The following is a 16,881-nucleotide window of genomic DNA, read 5'->3' on the forward strand; positions in this document are numbered from 1 at the left end:
GGATCACAAAGATGACCTAGTTTAACAACAGAGGGAAAGGATGGAGGATTGTGGGAAGCTGCTGTTCTCTTTCTCTTAGAGAAAAATTCAGCCATGAAAGAACCATGAGCCACTTTTGTTCCTCAAAAGAGTCACATTGTAGATGAAAAGAGACGTTGGAGGGATTAAACTGGAACGGATTAATATTAACCAGAACCTAGAATTGTTTTAGTAGCTGTGCTGTAGGCTACACAATTATAGGAGACAACTAGCAGCAACAAGAACAAAAAGGTGGAGAAAGAGCTTGTGAAAGGAAAGAAATTTTCTTATTGGAGTGATGGAAAATGAGACATATTCTTACTTTAACTGTATTAAATGAAGTCAATAAAATCCAGCACACTTGTGGGCATACTTCTATGAAACATTTACTTTACATTAAACAGGTTTTTTTATTTAAACAATGCAGCTAATTATTAAAAAGTGCTTTGGATGTATTGCTCTAAAGAGCATACATTGCCATAAATTACCATTGGCCATACATTAGCTGGTTTTACAGTTGGGATTCTTCTGATACCAGATGAATTGGTTAAAGCTGTAAAAGAGAACAAAACCAAAAGGTGCTCAATCTGTTCATCATGTTTCTGGATTATTGAAATACTTCAGCATGTCAGGAATGAAGGAATAATAAGGACATGCCTATAGGAGAAACAGAGTATGCAAAAGTTGGAGGTAAGGCTACTATAATAGAGAGGGTATATAAAGATAAGAGGATATAGTGGTGATTTTTTAATTTTATGTGAGATAAGCCAGGGAGAAAAGATAAATGATAATTGCTTTGGAATCTCTGTCACTGATACGAAGACTCTACTCAAGGAGTATTGCAAAAGGGAACATAAAATGAGATAGTTTTGTGTTACTTTTGAGTAGTACTTTCACAGATAATAAATTTTTTAAAATCTGTGATTTTCTGCTTGAGAACACCATAAATGGTTTCATGTTGTTCATGTCACAGCCCAGTACTGTTTGGAGCATGAAGAAATGTAAGTGATAAAGAAGCAGACAAGATAAAAAATGGCCATAAGGCAGTGCTGCAGCCTCCTGGTAGTGCCAGCAGCTCTGTGGTGTGGGGCAGCTCCTCAGGGTGCTGTTTGCCCACCACTTCTGATGGTCCTCACTGCAAGGTTAGAAATGCCCTTGTGCCTCCAGCCTCAGTTATTCTTTCCCCAGATGGTTTTGTGCTCTTGTTGTGTAATGTTTACATGGCTGAAGCTTTGTCCTGCCCACACTTCTTGCTCTCCCCCTGTCACTCAGGAAGCAAAATGCACAGGGTCCCCCAAACTCCAGCACCAGCCATGGGTTTTATCCTCCCATTTTCTTTACCCTGAAAGTAAAGAAATGTTTATTTTTGTGGAAGGGTATCGACTGGGTGATTTTATTATCTTGAGATCACATTTTCAGGATCATAGAGGTTGTATTTATTTCAGTGTTGGGGGGACATGGAGATTTTAATCAGAGACTGAAGTCTCCTGAATAACTGGCTGCTCCCATACAGTGAAGGAATGAGCAGCAGTGCAGCCATTGGTACAAAAGACAGCAGGAGAGCCCTGGAGGGACTGACTGCCAGCAGATCCTTCATGTTCTTCTTGCCTTTAGAAAAATGTCTCTGGCTGCATATCAGGAGAAAAGAGTAGAAAAGGTTTAGTTTTGAACATGGACCTGTAAAGTTGCCCACTCTGTTGGGTTAGAGGAGTGGATCTCTGGTATCCTGAGAGGAATAGAGGCAGCAGAGCCCATGTCTTAATAGGCCTCAGTCTGCTACATGGTTACCTGAGTGTTTTATTCACTCTTTGAATGTAACACAGGCCAGGCTGGTCTTCTGTCTTTTCCACATCCTTCCAAAGTTTGGTGGGTTAGAAAGTTATACCTAAGTGGCATGGCTAAAGTCCCTAACAAGGCTGTCTTGCATAGATTGGGAAAAAACACTTCTGTTCTGAGGAGAACTGTGCTATCAGCATGGACTGGATTAAAGCACACTGATTTTCGTAGCTGTGGCAAGTTCCTGTGTAATCTCCTATTTTGAGAAATAAAGATAAGATTAGTAAAACATTCCTCATATCTGATGCTATTGTTGTGATAGTAGAGAATATAGTTTTTGTTCTCTGTGGCCTTATTAAATGTAAGAGCAAAGCTAAACCCAAATATTTCTTTTTATTGTTTTCCAAAGGATTCATCCCCCTGAATTTTTCAAGAACAAATATGCTGTGGATGAAGCCTACTATGTGACTGAGGTGAGTTGTCTGTCTCTGAATATTTTTTCCTGTGAACACAAAATCAATGAGTGACAATGACTTTGCTTAATTTTAGTCCCTTTCTTGCTGCATGTCTCCTGACTTGTTGGGATCTTCTCTCCCTTCCCTGTTACTGGAAAATATCCTTTTATCTTACAAAGCACTTGTAATTTTTTTAAGGCTGCTCTTTTGATCTGACCATAGTTCTTAATCCAAAGTCAGTCTCATAAACATGCTCTGTTCATGATGAGACCTGTCAGTGTTTGGCTTTATCCAACTGAAACATGTTGCTAAATACATTTTTTTGAATGCTTTGGAGATATGTGGACATTGCTGTCAAGGAGGTTCCATGTCCTAGCTTGGACTTGGGAGCCTACATTCATTTTATGCCTCCAAAAAGCTGTTGGGAAAGGTGTGGTGTTTGTGAGGTCCCCAGGATGAGGTCAGAGATGAGAATCTGACTCCATGTTCTCAGAAGGCTGATTTATTATTTTATGATATTATATTATTAAAACAATGCTATACTAAACTATACTAAAGAAAGAGAGGGATACAGACAGAAGGCTTGACAAGAATGAATAATAAAAACCTGTGACTGACTCCTCAGAGTCTGACACAGCTGATAGTGATTGGTCATTAAGTAAAAACAGTTCACATGGAACCAATCAAGCATGTGCCTGTTGGTAAACAATGTCCAGACCCATTCCAAAGCAGCAAAACAGGGAGAAGCAAATGAGATAATACTGTTTATTCTCTGAGGCTTCTCAACTTCCCAGGAGAAGAAATCCTGGCAAAGGCTGCATGCCTCTTATTTTCTACAGAATCATCCCATTACTTGAATAAGCAAATAGATTCACATTTTTGGGTGCAAGTGTGCCTTGCTTAGTTAGGTTTCTGATTTAATTTCTGAGCAGATGTTTGGACACTTGTGCCCCTGGCCAGCAGTGGTTTCTGTGGTAGGAAGGCTCAGCAGGTGAGGACAGTATTCCTGCCAAGCTCTGTGTGTGACTTTCATGGAGAGCAGCTTGAAGAAGACTCCTCTGATTCTTCTGTTCCTGTAGAACACTAATTCTGACTCTCTAGACCACAAGTTTTGCTCTCATCAGCTGTGAGGAGATTTCATTTAATTATCCTAATGAATCCAGCAACAAAGTAGAGTTAGATCTGTATGTCAGGAGCTGGGAGTGGAGGGAGCTGTGGAGAGGTTGATTTTTGCCATATGTGAGTTGGAGTCTTGTGTCCAGGTGCTCCAGTGCTCATCTGTCAGATGGTGAAAATTGCAAGTGGAAAATACATGTTTTGGTTTTAAAAATCACATTTTTAAAAATCACATTCACCTTATTTAGTTTGGGTCATTTCTGTCAACAAATGTCTTCATTGCAGTTCTGTTCTCTGCTTTTTTACTGCTTAGAAACTTCATTGATTGGAAAAGAGCTCTTTTTGTAAATAAATTAAATCCCAGTAAATAAATTAAAAAATGAAGGCTGCTTTTGGCCTGGACTGCATGTATTGAAGTGGGAAGCTGTTGAAGCTTGCAGGATAACTGTTCAGCTCTCAGTGGTTCCTTCAGCTTTTGGCTTTTTTGCCAAGGAATTTGTTTTCCACCATCAGGACAGCAGGGGCCTTTTTTATAGAATAGATTTACATCAATGAATGACCAACATCTGTAAGCGTGTTATCCTGATATTTCATGGGATTAAGAAACAAAAAAAAAATAAAGGTTGGAATTGATATTTTTGAGCTTCACTGCCATATACTTTCTTTTGTTAATATCAGTAGTGTGTATTAAGGTGGTTTAAAGTTGATAGAATACTGCTCCATGCAGCCATGCCATGTGTTCATTGCCTCAAGATAAGTGTAATTCAGCACCCACCCTTCCCTTCTGCAGCTGCTCTGAAAGCCCAGCACTCTACAAGCCCAGGGATTTTGTTCTCAGATTGTGAATGTTTGAAGGAGGCTGAATAAAAGGATTGGTCAGTAGAAGTGACCCAGTGAAAATAACAGTAAATATTCTTTGCTAAGCATTTAGCACATTGTACCATAATAATATCAATGCAAATGTTGCATGTGCAGGATAGAGCACCCTGGTGTTCCTTATTTCTGTGTGACATTACAACTTTTTTGGCTCCTATGTTATGTTTTCCTAATGATGACAATAGACATTATAGTTGGTATTTATGTCTTTAAAGGACACAATGAACTTGATCACTGTCAATATTTTGTATTCTGCTGTCTCTTGTTGCATGTCTCAGGTAGTACTACAATATCTGAAAGGTATCAGAGGAACATTTTTCTCTTTGCAGCTCATTTACTTTATATACAGTGCATATTGATAAAATTGGTATCAATATGGTTATGTGGAAGAAAAAAAAAGACAAATAATGATCAAAACCCTCTTTTTAGCTATGCAGTGTGTTGACTTCGAAGAAACCTGCTGTGCTTCTCACTTTGGTAAGTCATATTTGGAAAGTACTACATTTCTTCAATAAGGATACCAGTTCATGCAGCATTGCTTTGCATTGTCATTCTCTATATTTTCCCCCCATCTTACACCAAATTAGAGGTCACCTGTGTACACCAGTCTAGTCTTCTGGCCCCTCCATGGTTTCAAGATTTGTAGCTTCTGGCCTCATCCCATGTGCATTCTGTTTGCCAAAGCTGATTTGGTTTTCTGGTAAAACACAACAAGCCTTTTGACCATGATGGCCTCCACCCTCCCTGCTCTGACTCCAAACTCCTTTTTCTTTTCCTTTCATGCTGTTCTGGTCATGTCATGAGCAGGTTTGGGCCTTTCTGTGGGAATCCCACAAAGGTTCAGGGAATACTTTTTTTGTCCATAGAGTGGTTTAGTAAGAACAGCTTCTGGGAGGAGTGAGGCAATATCAAATGCTTGCTAAGGATTTTGAATGGTGCTTGCTTATTTCTTGGGAACAAGCATGAATGAATGGAGGTGAAGGCTGTAAGTTTCTCCTTTCCATCATCTCCCAGCTGCTCCCCTGATTTGTTTTGTAAACTCCTACTATCTGTTTTATTGTCTCAAATATTTATAAAAATTATTTGCTGACTCTGAGCTTTCCCTTACAGCAGATGCAGTGGCAGCTCCTGGATTTCTTGTTTTCCCATGATAGAGACCAGGCAGAAACCATAACAAAAAAACCCCTCCTTAGGCAGGTACATGGCCTCAGATCTGAATTCTTTATCCATTAAGAACAGAGGCCCTAAATAGATTTCAGTCTTTCTTTCACTTATATTTGTATACTCTTAAAAGATGCCTCTATGGCTTAATTTCATGTTCTTTAAGAGAAATGAGAGAAATGGAATGTTTAACTATCTTGTGTTCTTACTGTGCATTTCTTCACATGGAGTTGTTGAGTAGTTATCACTCTGGGAGCATCCTGTTGTAATCAGGAATTTTCACATAATTTTTGGCTGAGGGAAGGGTGCTGTGGTGCTTTCACATTCCTCCCACTGCTGTGGAGAAGCATTCAGAGAAGGGAAGAGCTCTCCTCTGTCTGCTGCTGAATGGAAACCTGGTCCTCTCCTCCTGTGGTCTGGTTGCAGAGCTGCTGCTCTGCAGGGCTCCCCAGGCACATGTCAGAATGTTCATCTTGCTGAGGATGCTTCCTTGAATGGAAAGTTGTAGGGGAGCAGCAAGCAAATTTAAATAGTAACAAAGCAAATTTAAATTGCCAAGGCAGGGCATAATAATTATTTTAATATTAAATTACTTTAGAAGAAGCTTTGCTATTTTTCATTATTGTGCCATGTAAAATTATATTTTAGGTCTCACACCTCCCTCTGAAGACATAAGGGCATTAGAAAGCCAAGCTTGTCTTTGTCCTAAGCAGCACATCCTGACCTGAGCTCTGTGCTGGTCTCCTATGGAACTGATTATTTCTTATATTGGACTGTGTTTGAACAGTCAGGGGTTTTCTTATTTATAGTGATTCAGGTAAAGTTACGTGTAAGTTTTCCCAAATACTTACTGCAATCAAGTTGTCCCCATGATTGAAATTTTAAATACATGTGTTTGGCTCAGCATCACAGTCCTTTTTAATCTCTTTCCTCCCAGCGTGGTGTTAATACTGACAGTGGAAATGTCTCCAAAGAAGCTTCCTTTGAGGGGATCAGCCAGTAAGTGACACAGCTTTTTTGTGCATTAATTGTTACATGGTTGTGTTGAATTCATTTTACATTTCAAATTAAATTATGTTTTTTTCTTGATGAAAGGATGTTGAATGGCAGATCAGATGCCAAACATTTTATTTCCAAAGAAGTTTTGATATGTGTTTCTAATGACTTGAAATACAGTCAGTTTGTTTTTTTTTGAAATCTCTCTTGTATCTAATTTAATCCAAATTTTCTCTTTGTCTGTGTTTATACTGTAGCTATTTAAAACCAAATAGACCCATCTTCATACATCCATTTCCACTTTTGTGATTGGAATATTTGATTTTCGGATGGAAGAAAAATTAATCTTTAAGAGTAGCCTCTCTCTCTTACTGAGTTCCTTGTACATTATCAATCTAGGTATTATGGATTCTGGTAATGCACAGTCTTCTGAAAAAATGTTACATTACAGGTGTAAAATAAATTCACAAATCAGAAAAAAAAAGGAATAATCATTTGTCTGTCTAGATGTGAGCTTTTAGTGTCCTTAGCTGTCTTTTTATGAAGTTTGGCCACTAGTGAGGTAAAATGTCTTCCTGCTTGCAGTATTTTGAGAGGGCAGTAAATAGAAATACATCACTGCTTGCTCTGGGATGTGGGGATGGTGGCCTCAATTTTTAATTAAACACAACTATCTGTTCTGTTATGATATCTTTTAAAGAAGATTATTTTGTGTTTTTAGCTCAAGTGTATGGCAAAAAGAAACAGACCCCCCCTCATTAAAAGGCCTGTTAAAATAAGCAGTTGTGCTGAGATATTGATCATTGACTTCCAGACACCTCACTATATTTTTCTATCCTCCTGTGTCAGCAGCATGTTAATTCTACAGGGAGGATGGTAGGGCACAGGATTGGCTGCAAGTCTGGGCACTCATTTGTGTAATCTGAGCATGTTTTCTGCTGGGATTGTTTCTTTGTATCAAATATCTGAAATCTTATTTCATAATTACTTAATTCTCCTCTCCGTATCCTAAATGGGAATTTAGTGGTTCTGTCAGGGATATTGGGAACAAGGTACCAGCATTTAGACATTTTTGCTGCCCACTGAGTTAAATAGAAAGTATTCCACAATACACTCAGGTCACTTCTAACTAGTGTTTGGTGTCCTCTCTGCTGGTACAAGCAGTGTGAGTTCTGTTGCTTTGTCCAAGTAGATGGCCATCTTACAGGTGGACTCTAAAATCTGTGTGGAGCAATATCTCCAGTTTTATCTGATACACCACCATATGAAATACAAACAGTTGTTAACTGTTGAAGTGAGGGGAGAACGACCAATCCTTTGATGCACCGAACTCCGTTTATTGATCGATCAGCCAGTTTAAATAATAGTGTTAACGAACTTCATGCATATTCCAAAATCCAGGTTCATGATAGGCTAACAGAGAAAACTCTAACCACTCCTTTTGTTTTACAATACTGTTGATTGTTTACACAAAATAAAACCAGTGTTCCCACTGTGATATGAAAGGTTCCCAAAACTTCCACATCTATTCTCAGGGTGCCATCTTTTCCCAGAGAGGGTGTTACACTTGTTATGGGAAGACTGCCTGAGAACCTTATTGTTTATACAATGATGCCTGAGAGAGTCTAATTGTTTATAGAAATCAGGCTGGGAAGTGCTTTTGGAACTGCTTCACAACTACCTTTTACTTTTCTCTCAATTGCATGGCTTCATGGCCTTTTTCTTTAAGCCATGCCTGAACTAAACTCCCGACAGTTAACTTCACCAGCAATTGTTTATTGGAATGCTGTACCAAAGTCTGTTTGAACTACCAAACCTCCCTTTTTTACCCTGAATTCCACTAAACTCCATTTAAAGAGTTTAATTAGTAGCCCATTCACTAGTCAACATTAAGCTGGGAAGCCACTCCATTCAGCACTTCATTTGAGATTTTAAATGAGTGTCTCCTACAACACTGAGTGATATTTAAACTTTGGCTTCTCATTTAGTGCTGAGCCTGCTCCCTGTGCTTCTCAATTCCTAGCAGGGATTTCCAGCTGTCAGCAGATATTTCTCTTTGGCACTTGGCACATGTTCATCCCTCTCCACCCCCAGGCACTGGCTCATTCATTTTGCTGCCTTTGGCAGGTCTGGTTGGTGCCTTCCCCTCTCTGTCAGGGCCTCTGGCTGCTCAGAATGACCCCAAGAAAAGTTGGAAGTCTCTTTTCCCAGCCCAGCTTGAAGAAGCAGTCAGGGCTCTTCATTTCTCATCTCAAGGTTGTTCATTGTTCCTTATCTATAAAATTCTTTCTCCTGCCCTGCCCAGGTCCATCCAGCAGGACAGTTCCAGGCACTCTGCCTGCCCCCAGGGCACTGTTATGGCTTTATACTAAAAACTACGTGTGCAATGGTTACAATTACTGTCCAATCCCCATCACCTGTGTTAGTGAGCTTCTACTCTAAACCAATCTGTAAGTGCCAACATCACAGCAGGAGTTGGAGGCCAAGAAGAAGAAGGAGAAAGGCTGGACATGCCCAGTTCCCTCCATCTTGCCCCCTGAACCCCCATTCTAAAAACCCCAAAATCGACTTTTTCAGTTTGTGATAATTTACTTAATCTACTTAATTTGTCATGGCTTGCTGATCTTCATTTAAGGCTGCTAACTTGCTCCATGGGTCACAATCAAACCCACAGGCATTTTGGGCTCTGTGCCAGGGTCTCTGAGCCCCCTGGCAGGGTCTTGGCTGCTCAGGACAGCCAGAGGGATGCTCTGGGTCCTGACACCTCCCAAGCTCACGGTCTGGAAGAGCATGCACTGATTTTGTTGTTGGATCAACTCCCCATTTCTGACAGAGACCATGCCTTCAAACCACTTGTCACTCCAGCCTTTCTTTGATCTCTCTGGTTCTGTTTGTATCTTCTCCTGGACTGTGGTGGCTCTGGTGAGCTCCTACTTGGTCCATGTGCAGGGGGTAGCTGAGGGTCTGGAGGAGGGGGTGTGTAGGAGCGTCAGGGGTAGGATGGTTGGGACAGACGGAGAGCAGAGATCTCTGCAGCCAGGTCAGGAACTTGTGGTTTATTGCACAGGGCCTGGGTGCAGGGCCCTGCTGGGATTTGGGGTTTATTGCACAGGGCCTGGGTGCAGGGCCCTGATGGGATTTGGGGTTTATTGCAAAGGGCCTGGGTGCAGGGCCCTGCTGGGAGCTGCCAAACACAGCTCAGAGCAGGCCCGAGAGAAGAGAGGGGGAGAGAGGGTGAGAGAGTAAGGGAGTAAAAAAGGTAACAGAGTAAAAGGGGTAAGAGAGCGAGGTTCTTGTTACAATACCATAAATCTTCTTCTGTGTTGAATATTCTAATTCTCACTAACCAATCTGGTACAAGATACAAATCCTACAGCAGTTACATACAGCCTATAAGAATCATTACATTACCACACTGTGTTACATTTTAAACCCTAAAAACTCCTCTTTGGGCCCCTTCTGCCAAGCTGTAGGGTCTGCTCTGACCCTTGGGCCTGTCTGCAAGCAGAGGGTGTTGTTCCATCAAAAGGGGATCACCTTCAGCTGGCCACGCCATTGTTTTCCAGCTGTTCAGTAACTGAGGGATCTCAAAGCTTGCTGTCATTTCACTCTTGCTTATAGTTTCCGTATTCTCAAAATCTTTTTCCAGACAATCATATTTATAAGGCTTTCCTCTTCATCTTCCCCAACAGGGGTGAGCTTCCTTTTAAACTCTGCTTGCCTCAGAATTTTATAACTGTCTATATAAACCAGTCCATTTTATATTTGTTTTCAATACAGACCCAAATCAAATTCAACTTTCCTACTTTCTTGCTTCTCCACCACTCCTGTAGCAAATGTTTCCTTTATAGAAAGATATATTTCAGATGTATTGATTGTTTCCAGGAGGATTACACCCAGAGCAATGTGTTCCTTCAAAGTGTGCTCCCTGCTGCCTGTGGCTGTGCCTTGCTGGCTCTCAGTGCTCAGCTCAGCCAGGCTCTGCCCTGCCCATGATGCTCTAGTTTATGCCTGATCTCCTGTTAGTTTTATTTTCTGGCTTCCTGGCCGAGATCTATTTTTTTGATAGGACTATTTTGTGTTTCTCTTGCTTCCATATATCTTTTTTTCTCCTAGGCTGACCTGGCCCAGTGGGGGTGGGAGGCAGGGGGGGTGTTTCATGATGGATAATAATGAAAATAATGTCTAATTTCCTGAAAAGGGTGAATCTTGCTCTCTTTGCAGGCTGTTCACCTGCTTCTGTCAGAAGCTGTCTTTTCCTTGCCCTAGTGATGTTGTTTCCTTGCCTTACTTTTTGAACCTTTTGAACTTCTTCTGGAACATTATTCCTTAAGCTATTTGGTTAATTTTTCTACTGTCATAAATAGTTATTTGAGACAAAATGACTGCTGTGGTTGTGGGTTATTTCTGTGCCCTGAGGATCACCCTGAAGTTATTTTTGTCATGCTAGCAATAGCTAAGCTTGATTCCATCCTGATTATAGAATCTGTAGGGGTGAATTATTTCCTGTTTTCCATTAATTTATGTATAGCTCTCCCATATAGCCAGGGATGTTGCCCTTCAGAAAAGCTGCTCTGTTGCTGCAGGCTGTGGAACAGAGGCCAGTGGCACATGGAAAGTTCCCTGCTCAGCAGAGGGACACTGAGGGACCAGCCTGGGACAGGGATTTGGACAGGAGACCTGGACCATGTCCTGGTGCTGCTCTGGTACCTGGGACAGGGATTTGGACAGGAGACCTGGACCATGTCCTGGTGCTGCTCTGTAACTCCCCTCAGGTCAGCTCTGTTTGCAGCTCCCAGGAATCCTGCAGGAGGGGATTGCTCACTTGCCCCAGAAAACTGAACCGTAGAAGGCAGATTTCTGAAGGTTTCTAGTGCTTTCTTTTCTGGAAATTCAGATTTCTATTTGCTAATAGAGGCCAGTTCTGTGTTTGCAGTTTTTTTTCCTAATTCATGGATCCTTTCTTCAAATGTGCAAGATTTTCTTTCATCTAATCATGCCAGTTATGTAGCCCTTGTAGAAATGCTTTGAGAGGATGTGACTCACCATACAGAAAATGTATTTTTAACCTGTAGGGTTGAACAGTAATGTACCATATACTTTAAATCACTGTTGAATAAACCTTTGCTCACTGTGTTGGCAGGGTTTTTTTTCATCCTCAGAGTCAACTGAGGTGAATGATGGACAGTTTAAGCAATGCACCTACTGTTTAAAGTTCTGCAGTGAATTCCTCCTTTCATATTGGATAGCCAAATCAGTTCATTAGGACAAAGACTCTCCATGTTGAAAAAGAGAAGAAAATTCTAACATTGTGTATCAATATGTTTTAGATTTTTATCACTGTGGACCCACACAGTGTGTTCATTAAACTGACAAAAAGAGGTCTCATTATACAGTGCTTTCATATGGGAGGTGTAGATTTCTAGGGTTGTTTTAACTAATGAATTTGTCTTGCATGTGAAAGGACAACTGAGTATGAAATCAATTTGGCCATGCCTTAAAGTGTAGTATTTCTTAGTTCTGCATTGATTAAATGAGAGCATTAATATGTTACAGATTGCAACTGTAGCAAATGCCAATTTGTTTTCTTCCTCAAGACCACATATCTCATCATCTAAGTATTGTCAATTTGCAAATTGTAGAAAAATGTAGAATTAGATTGCACTGCCTAATCCTCTTAGCATTAGGGTAGTACATGTTATGAGTAAGTTGTTTGCTGTCTAGTGAGATCAAAACTTTGCTGGGAGCCATGGTCAGGGGATTTTATCTAGGGGTTTGTAATGTGAATTAAACACCGTTTGTGTACATTTCATGCTATTGGTGGTGAAAGGCTCTTCCTGTGGAGTTTGACCAGTACCTTTGAGGATGTGATTGGTTGGTTTGGCTGCCCTGCTGGCAGATGTCCTGCGTTGATTTCCTGCAGTGTCTGGGAGGGGCACAGGCAGGACCCAGGTGTTGTTCTGTCCCAGCTCATGTCGGGGCTGGGGCTGGGGAAGGGACTCTCTCTTGCTTTGGAGGAGAAGGGGTTTCCCTCCTGCAGAGAAACGTGGTGGGCACAATGGTCCCATTGGGTGTTTTGTTTATTGTCAAGAGTTTCCCATGTAAATCTTTTCTTTGACCTTTTGTTCTTAATTTTGTTGTTGTTGCTGTTCATTTTCTTATCTCACTGCCGTTTCCAGAAAATCATTCTTGTCTTGACCCCTGATCTTTGCCTTTTGTACTTCCACTGGGAGAGGGAGGGGAAGCATGTGGCACTGTGGTTGTAGTGGGAGCACTAAAGAAAGAAAATGGGACAACTTTGAAGGGATATTCTGTTCCCAAGGCTTGAAAGCTCATGAATGAGGAGTTGAGGGGAGTTGTAGTGGAATCATATTGTTAGTCCTGAGGTGGTTAGGAGAGCAGCTCTCAGTTGGAGGGGAAGGGGGCAAGTGAGTGGCAGTGATGCTGTGGTTTTGGTGAGAGCACTAAATTGGACAATGCTACCCCTAAACCACCACAGTAACCAGAGTGAAGTGTGATTTGAGTCATCAGCCTTTGAAGTCTCACAGTTATAAACAGGTGGCCCTGTGGCTGCTCACACAGGACCCACAGCTGCCATGAGGTGGATGGAACTGAGACAGTTCTGTCATTAATCTTTTTGAGAAAGTGGCCTACAATATATGCTGTGTCTCAGAGGTCTAACATCTTGTTTTCTAGTTGGCATTACCTCAGAAAGTCTGTCTTGCAGGTGAGAGAGAGAACTTGTATTCAGCTGATGACCTCCTGGCTCTTCTCCACCCACCAGCACCCTCCTGATTCAGTCCTGCTGAATCTCTGTGTGTTCAATGAGCTTACCCAGCTGACAGCAGACCAGAATTTTAAGGAACTGCCACATAGTAGGCATAGTAGGTGGTCCCAGCCAGCAAAATTTGGATTTCTGGCAGCACAAAGACAGTTCAAGAAGAGCTTGATGCCTTGTGAAGGCTGCCCTAGAACAGAGGCTAGATGGAGCTGAAGAATAAAGTTGGGATTTATTAGAAGGCCTGAATGGATGCACCTTGGGCAGCCCAAGAGCCCAGCCAGGGCTGCACCCAAGATGAACCAAAATGGTCCCAAAATGCACAACCAGTCATAGGGTCTGTCATTGTGATCAGTTCTGCTCCATTTGCACCTTGCAGTTCATTGTCCCATTCCAGCTTTAGCCCAGGCAGTCCCACCCTGCTTGTTTTTCTCTCTCCAGCCCACAGGGTTTGTGCTCTTGGGGCTGAGATTTGGATCATTTGTCCTTGGTGCCCAGCTGGAGCAGGAATTGTTTTGTCTCCCTGCTCTGTGCACAGAGCTCACCATCCCCTCATACGAAGCCCAGACCCTCACACTAAAGCAGCACAGAATGTGAAAAATATAAAAACTAAAATCTAAGGCATGGCCAGGAAAGATAGAATGCAGGGACTGTAGCTGAAATGGCTTTTCTAAAGAGTGAGCTGCTGTAAGTCTACACCAGTGTACAATTTCCCCCTTTCTGAATGCTCAGGTGAGACATATTACAGCGACCTGAGGAGGTCTCCATGGTGAGAGAAGGATGAGAATCTTGTTTCTTGATCAGAAGGCTAGATTTATTGATATATGATATATAATACATTATAACTATACTAAAGAGAATAAAGAGAGAAGTTGCAGAGGCTTGCTAAGCTAAGAATAGAATAGAATCAATAACAAAGTTCTGTATCCAGGGAATCTGTCCCCGAGCTTGCTTCTGTGATTGGCCCTAATATTGTACACATGGAACATGAACCAATCACAGGTGCATCCTATTGCATTTCACAGCATCTGATAATCATTGTTTACATTCTTCTTCTGGGGCCTTTGCTTCCCAGAAGATGCACAAGTCTGAAAGAAAGGATTTCTGTGAAAAAATGTCTGCGACAGAGACAGTCTTCTTTTATGAGGTTCATATTTGGCTCATTTAATTTGCTTTTGATTTCATCCATTTGTGTTTGTGGTTAAAGTGATCAATTCAGTTTTTTGAGATGTGGATTTTCAGAGTGAAAGTCAGCTGCCTTCTGTAACTGCCCTTCCCTGTGCTTTATTTTCTGTTATTTCACAGTAACCATGGTTTACTCCTGTTTGCATAGAGCTGCTGTTGGACTCTCCAGTGCTGCACTGGCTCCTTACATTTGCCTTCATTGATCAGTTTTCTGTCTGACATGCTGATGACATTACTGAAAGCTTTTGTGTCTCTTGTTACAGCTGCAGCATAATTCTAGCATAATTCTGTGTCTTGGTGTTCTGTGGTGGTGTCTGTTGGTGTTCTCCAGCCACACAGGAGCTCAGGCTTTTGGGTTCTTAAGATCTTCATAGACTGATTTTACTGTCTCATTCATATATTTTCTTCTATATAAATTTGTATTTCACTGTATTTTACATCCATTGTAGAATTATTTCTGCATTGCTCTACCTAAGTGATAATTTTTGAGATAGTGATGATTAAATTGAAAATATGCCCTTTTGATACTTTCTTGTTTCCAAGTGACCAGTTTTATTATATAATGATGCACTGTTCTGAGACTGGTGGGTGGCTTTTTGTCTTGAATTTTTTTACATTGATTTCCTATTCATACCCATAATATTGAATACCATACAGCTTGTCATTGTTGAATGTTGGAATAAGTTTGTGATTTGAGCTACTGGTCTTCTCCTTATTAGGGTTTTATAAGTTTATGAGCATGTGTTTATGAAAAAGAGAAACAGGGTTTTTTTCTGCTTTCCCAGGACACAGGAGGACCCTTACATAATTAAAAGTGACTTCTAAGTAATTTTTTTAAACTGGATTTGTGCTTTCATTGGTCCCTTCTGAAGTATAAAGAATGGTTAATAACCTGGAAAAATTTAATTTTTTCCTTCAAAAATGTGGGAAAAGGAACTGTTGTTTTGAAGAACTGTTGGGAGCTTGAAGCATTTTAATTCTCTTAAATACCCTAACTGGAGAGCCAACAGTCCTGAGCAGACAGAAATATCCTTGATGCAGAACACTCCTTAGGCATTTAAATTGTTAGCAAAAAACCCTTTAAACAATGCTTGAAAATCCATTTGTGTTCCACCTAATTACTCTGCTGCTTGCTCTATTTGCCACTGTGGTGTTATTGTTAAGAGAGCCTCAAAATCATTCCCAGAATACATGAATTGCTCATATAGAAAATAAACAGAAAAATAGTGAGGTGTCAGAGGCCAAGGTGAGTGTGGAGCTTCTGCTGTGCCTCTTGTGCAGATTGGAGAAGACCTGGAGAGGTCATTTTCCTTTTCACCATCCTCCAAGCAAGCTTGTTTATCTCATGGCCACCTTCTGTGCACACTGAAGTGGGAAGGCATGAAACAAAGGATGAAATCTGCAATTTGCTGGGTTTAATTTCATTGAAGGGTGTTTGAGAACAAAGTAATAATCACAGAATAATTTGGAATGAATGCCTGGAGGCCAGTCTGGTCCACCCCACAGTCACAGCAGTGAACTGATAACCCAGCATTTTATTGTTGCCAAAAGAAGTGTGATAAGCATGTCCAAACATACTGTTACACTGCCTTCTGCACATTCTTGAAATTATGTATATGGTTTAGTTTCATGTATTGCAAAATTAAATGCATTCTTCTCACTGGGGTCTCTGTTGAATTCCCATACAATACTTGTTTTCACTTTACTTCCTCAGAGAATACACAGTTAAATAAAAAACAGAAAGAGTATTTAGTCTCTGCTGTTGTGGCTGGCTGCTTTTTAATATTAATATCTTTGGGTTTTTTTAGATTTAATGTCAACAACAAAATTCTTCATCCTGAAATTGCTGAATGGTGAGTAACATAAAATCTTTCTCTTTGAGTAGTGTTGAACATGCTTATACTGTACCATTGCTTCAGAGGGGTTCCCTCAGCTGAAGCCTCCTACTTTACCACAGGACTTTTAATTTTAAATTTATTTCATGTTATGGACTGGAAATAATGGACTTAATAATAGGGCAAGGGCAGCATTGAAAACCAAAGAATTTATGTAACATTTCTTAAGCATTTCATCTGGATACACATTTCTCGAGGATGTGTTAGGGTTTAAGTCACATTTGTGTAAATATGAATTTGTATGAATGAGAAAGAACTGAGGAGAATTTATGTTCTAGCAACAGAAATCAAATGTAGATCAAAACTCTGTCTAAACAGGTAGTATTTAATTAGGTGTTATTTCTTCTCCAGGATTTATTTTAACAGCCTTAATTTTGTTGAATTGTTATTCAAATAGCTGTACTTTGTAATTCTTGGGGAATTCTGCTGTATCCTATCTGAAACAAACAAATTGGATGTGTTACTAAGTGCAAAGCTGCTCCATTTTGTTAGTTTTCCTCTTCTGGTCAACATTGCTGACTTTGTCCACAGGATTGCTCCAACTAAGGCTCTCTAGTTTTCCATTTAGAAAATTACTGAAGTAACATAGTAGTGGATGAAAGAGCACAGTAGTGGATTTTTGTTA

The 16,881-nt window shown here is 40.6% G+C and overlaps 1 protein-coding gene across 1 annotated transcript in view; it reads left to right on the forward strand.

The window, feature by feature from the left end:
- PEPD (peptidase D) overlaps window positions 1-16,881 on the forward strand; it is a 152,138-nt gene that overhangs the window by 21,721 nt on the left and 113,536 nt on the right. Inside the window, exons 4-7 of the mRNA XM_058033921.1 lie at window positions 2,204-2,267; window positions 4,671-4,718; window positions 6,340-6,401; window positions 16,170-16,214. Of these exons, the coding sequence (XP_057889904.1) occupies window positions 2,204-2,267; window positions 4,671-4,718; window positions 6,340-6,401; window positions 16,170-16,214 (219 nt within the window). The remainder of the gene's footprint in view (window positions 1-2,203; window positions 2,268-4,670; window positions 4,719-6,339; window positions 6,402-16,169; window positions 16,215-16,881) is intronic.

The sequence above is a fragment of the Melospiza georgiana genome, chromosome 14 (assembly GCF_028018845.1).
Source record: "Melospiza georgiana isolate bMelGeo1 chromosome 14, bMelGeo1.pri, whole genome shotgun sequence".
NCBI classification, from domain to species: Eukaryota; Metazoa; Chordata; class Aves; order Passeriformes; family Passerellidae; genus Melospiza; species Melospiza georgiana.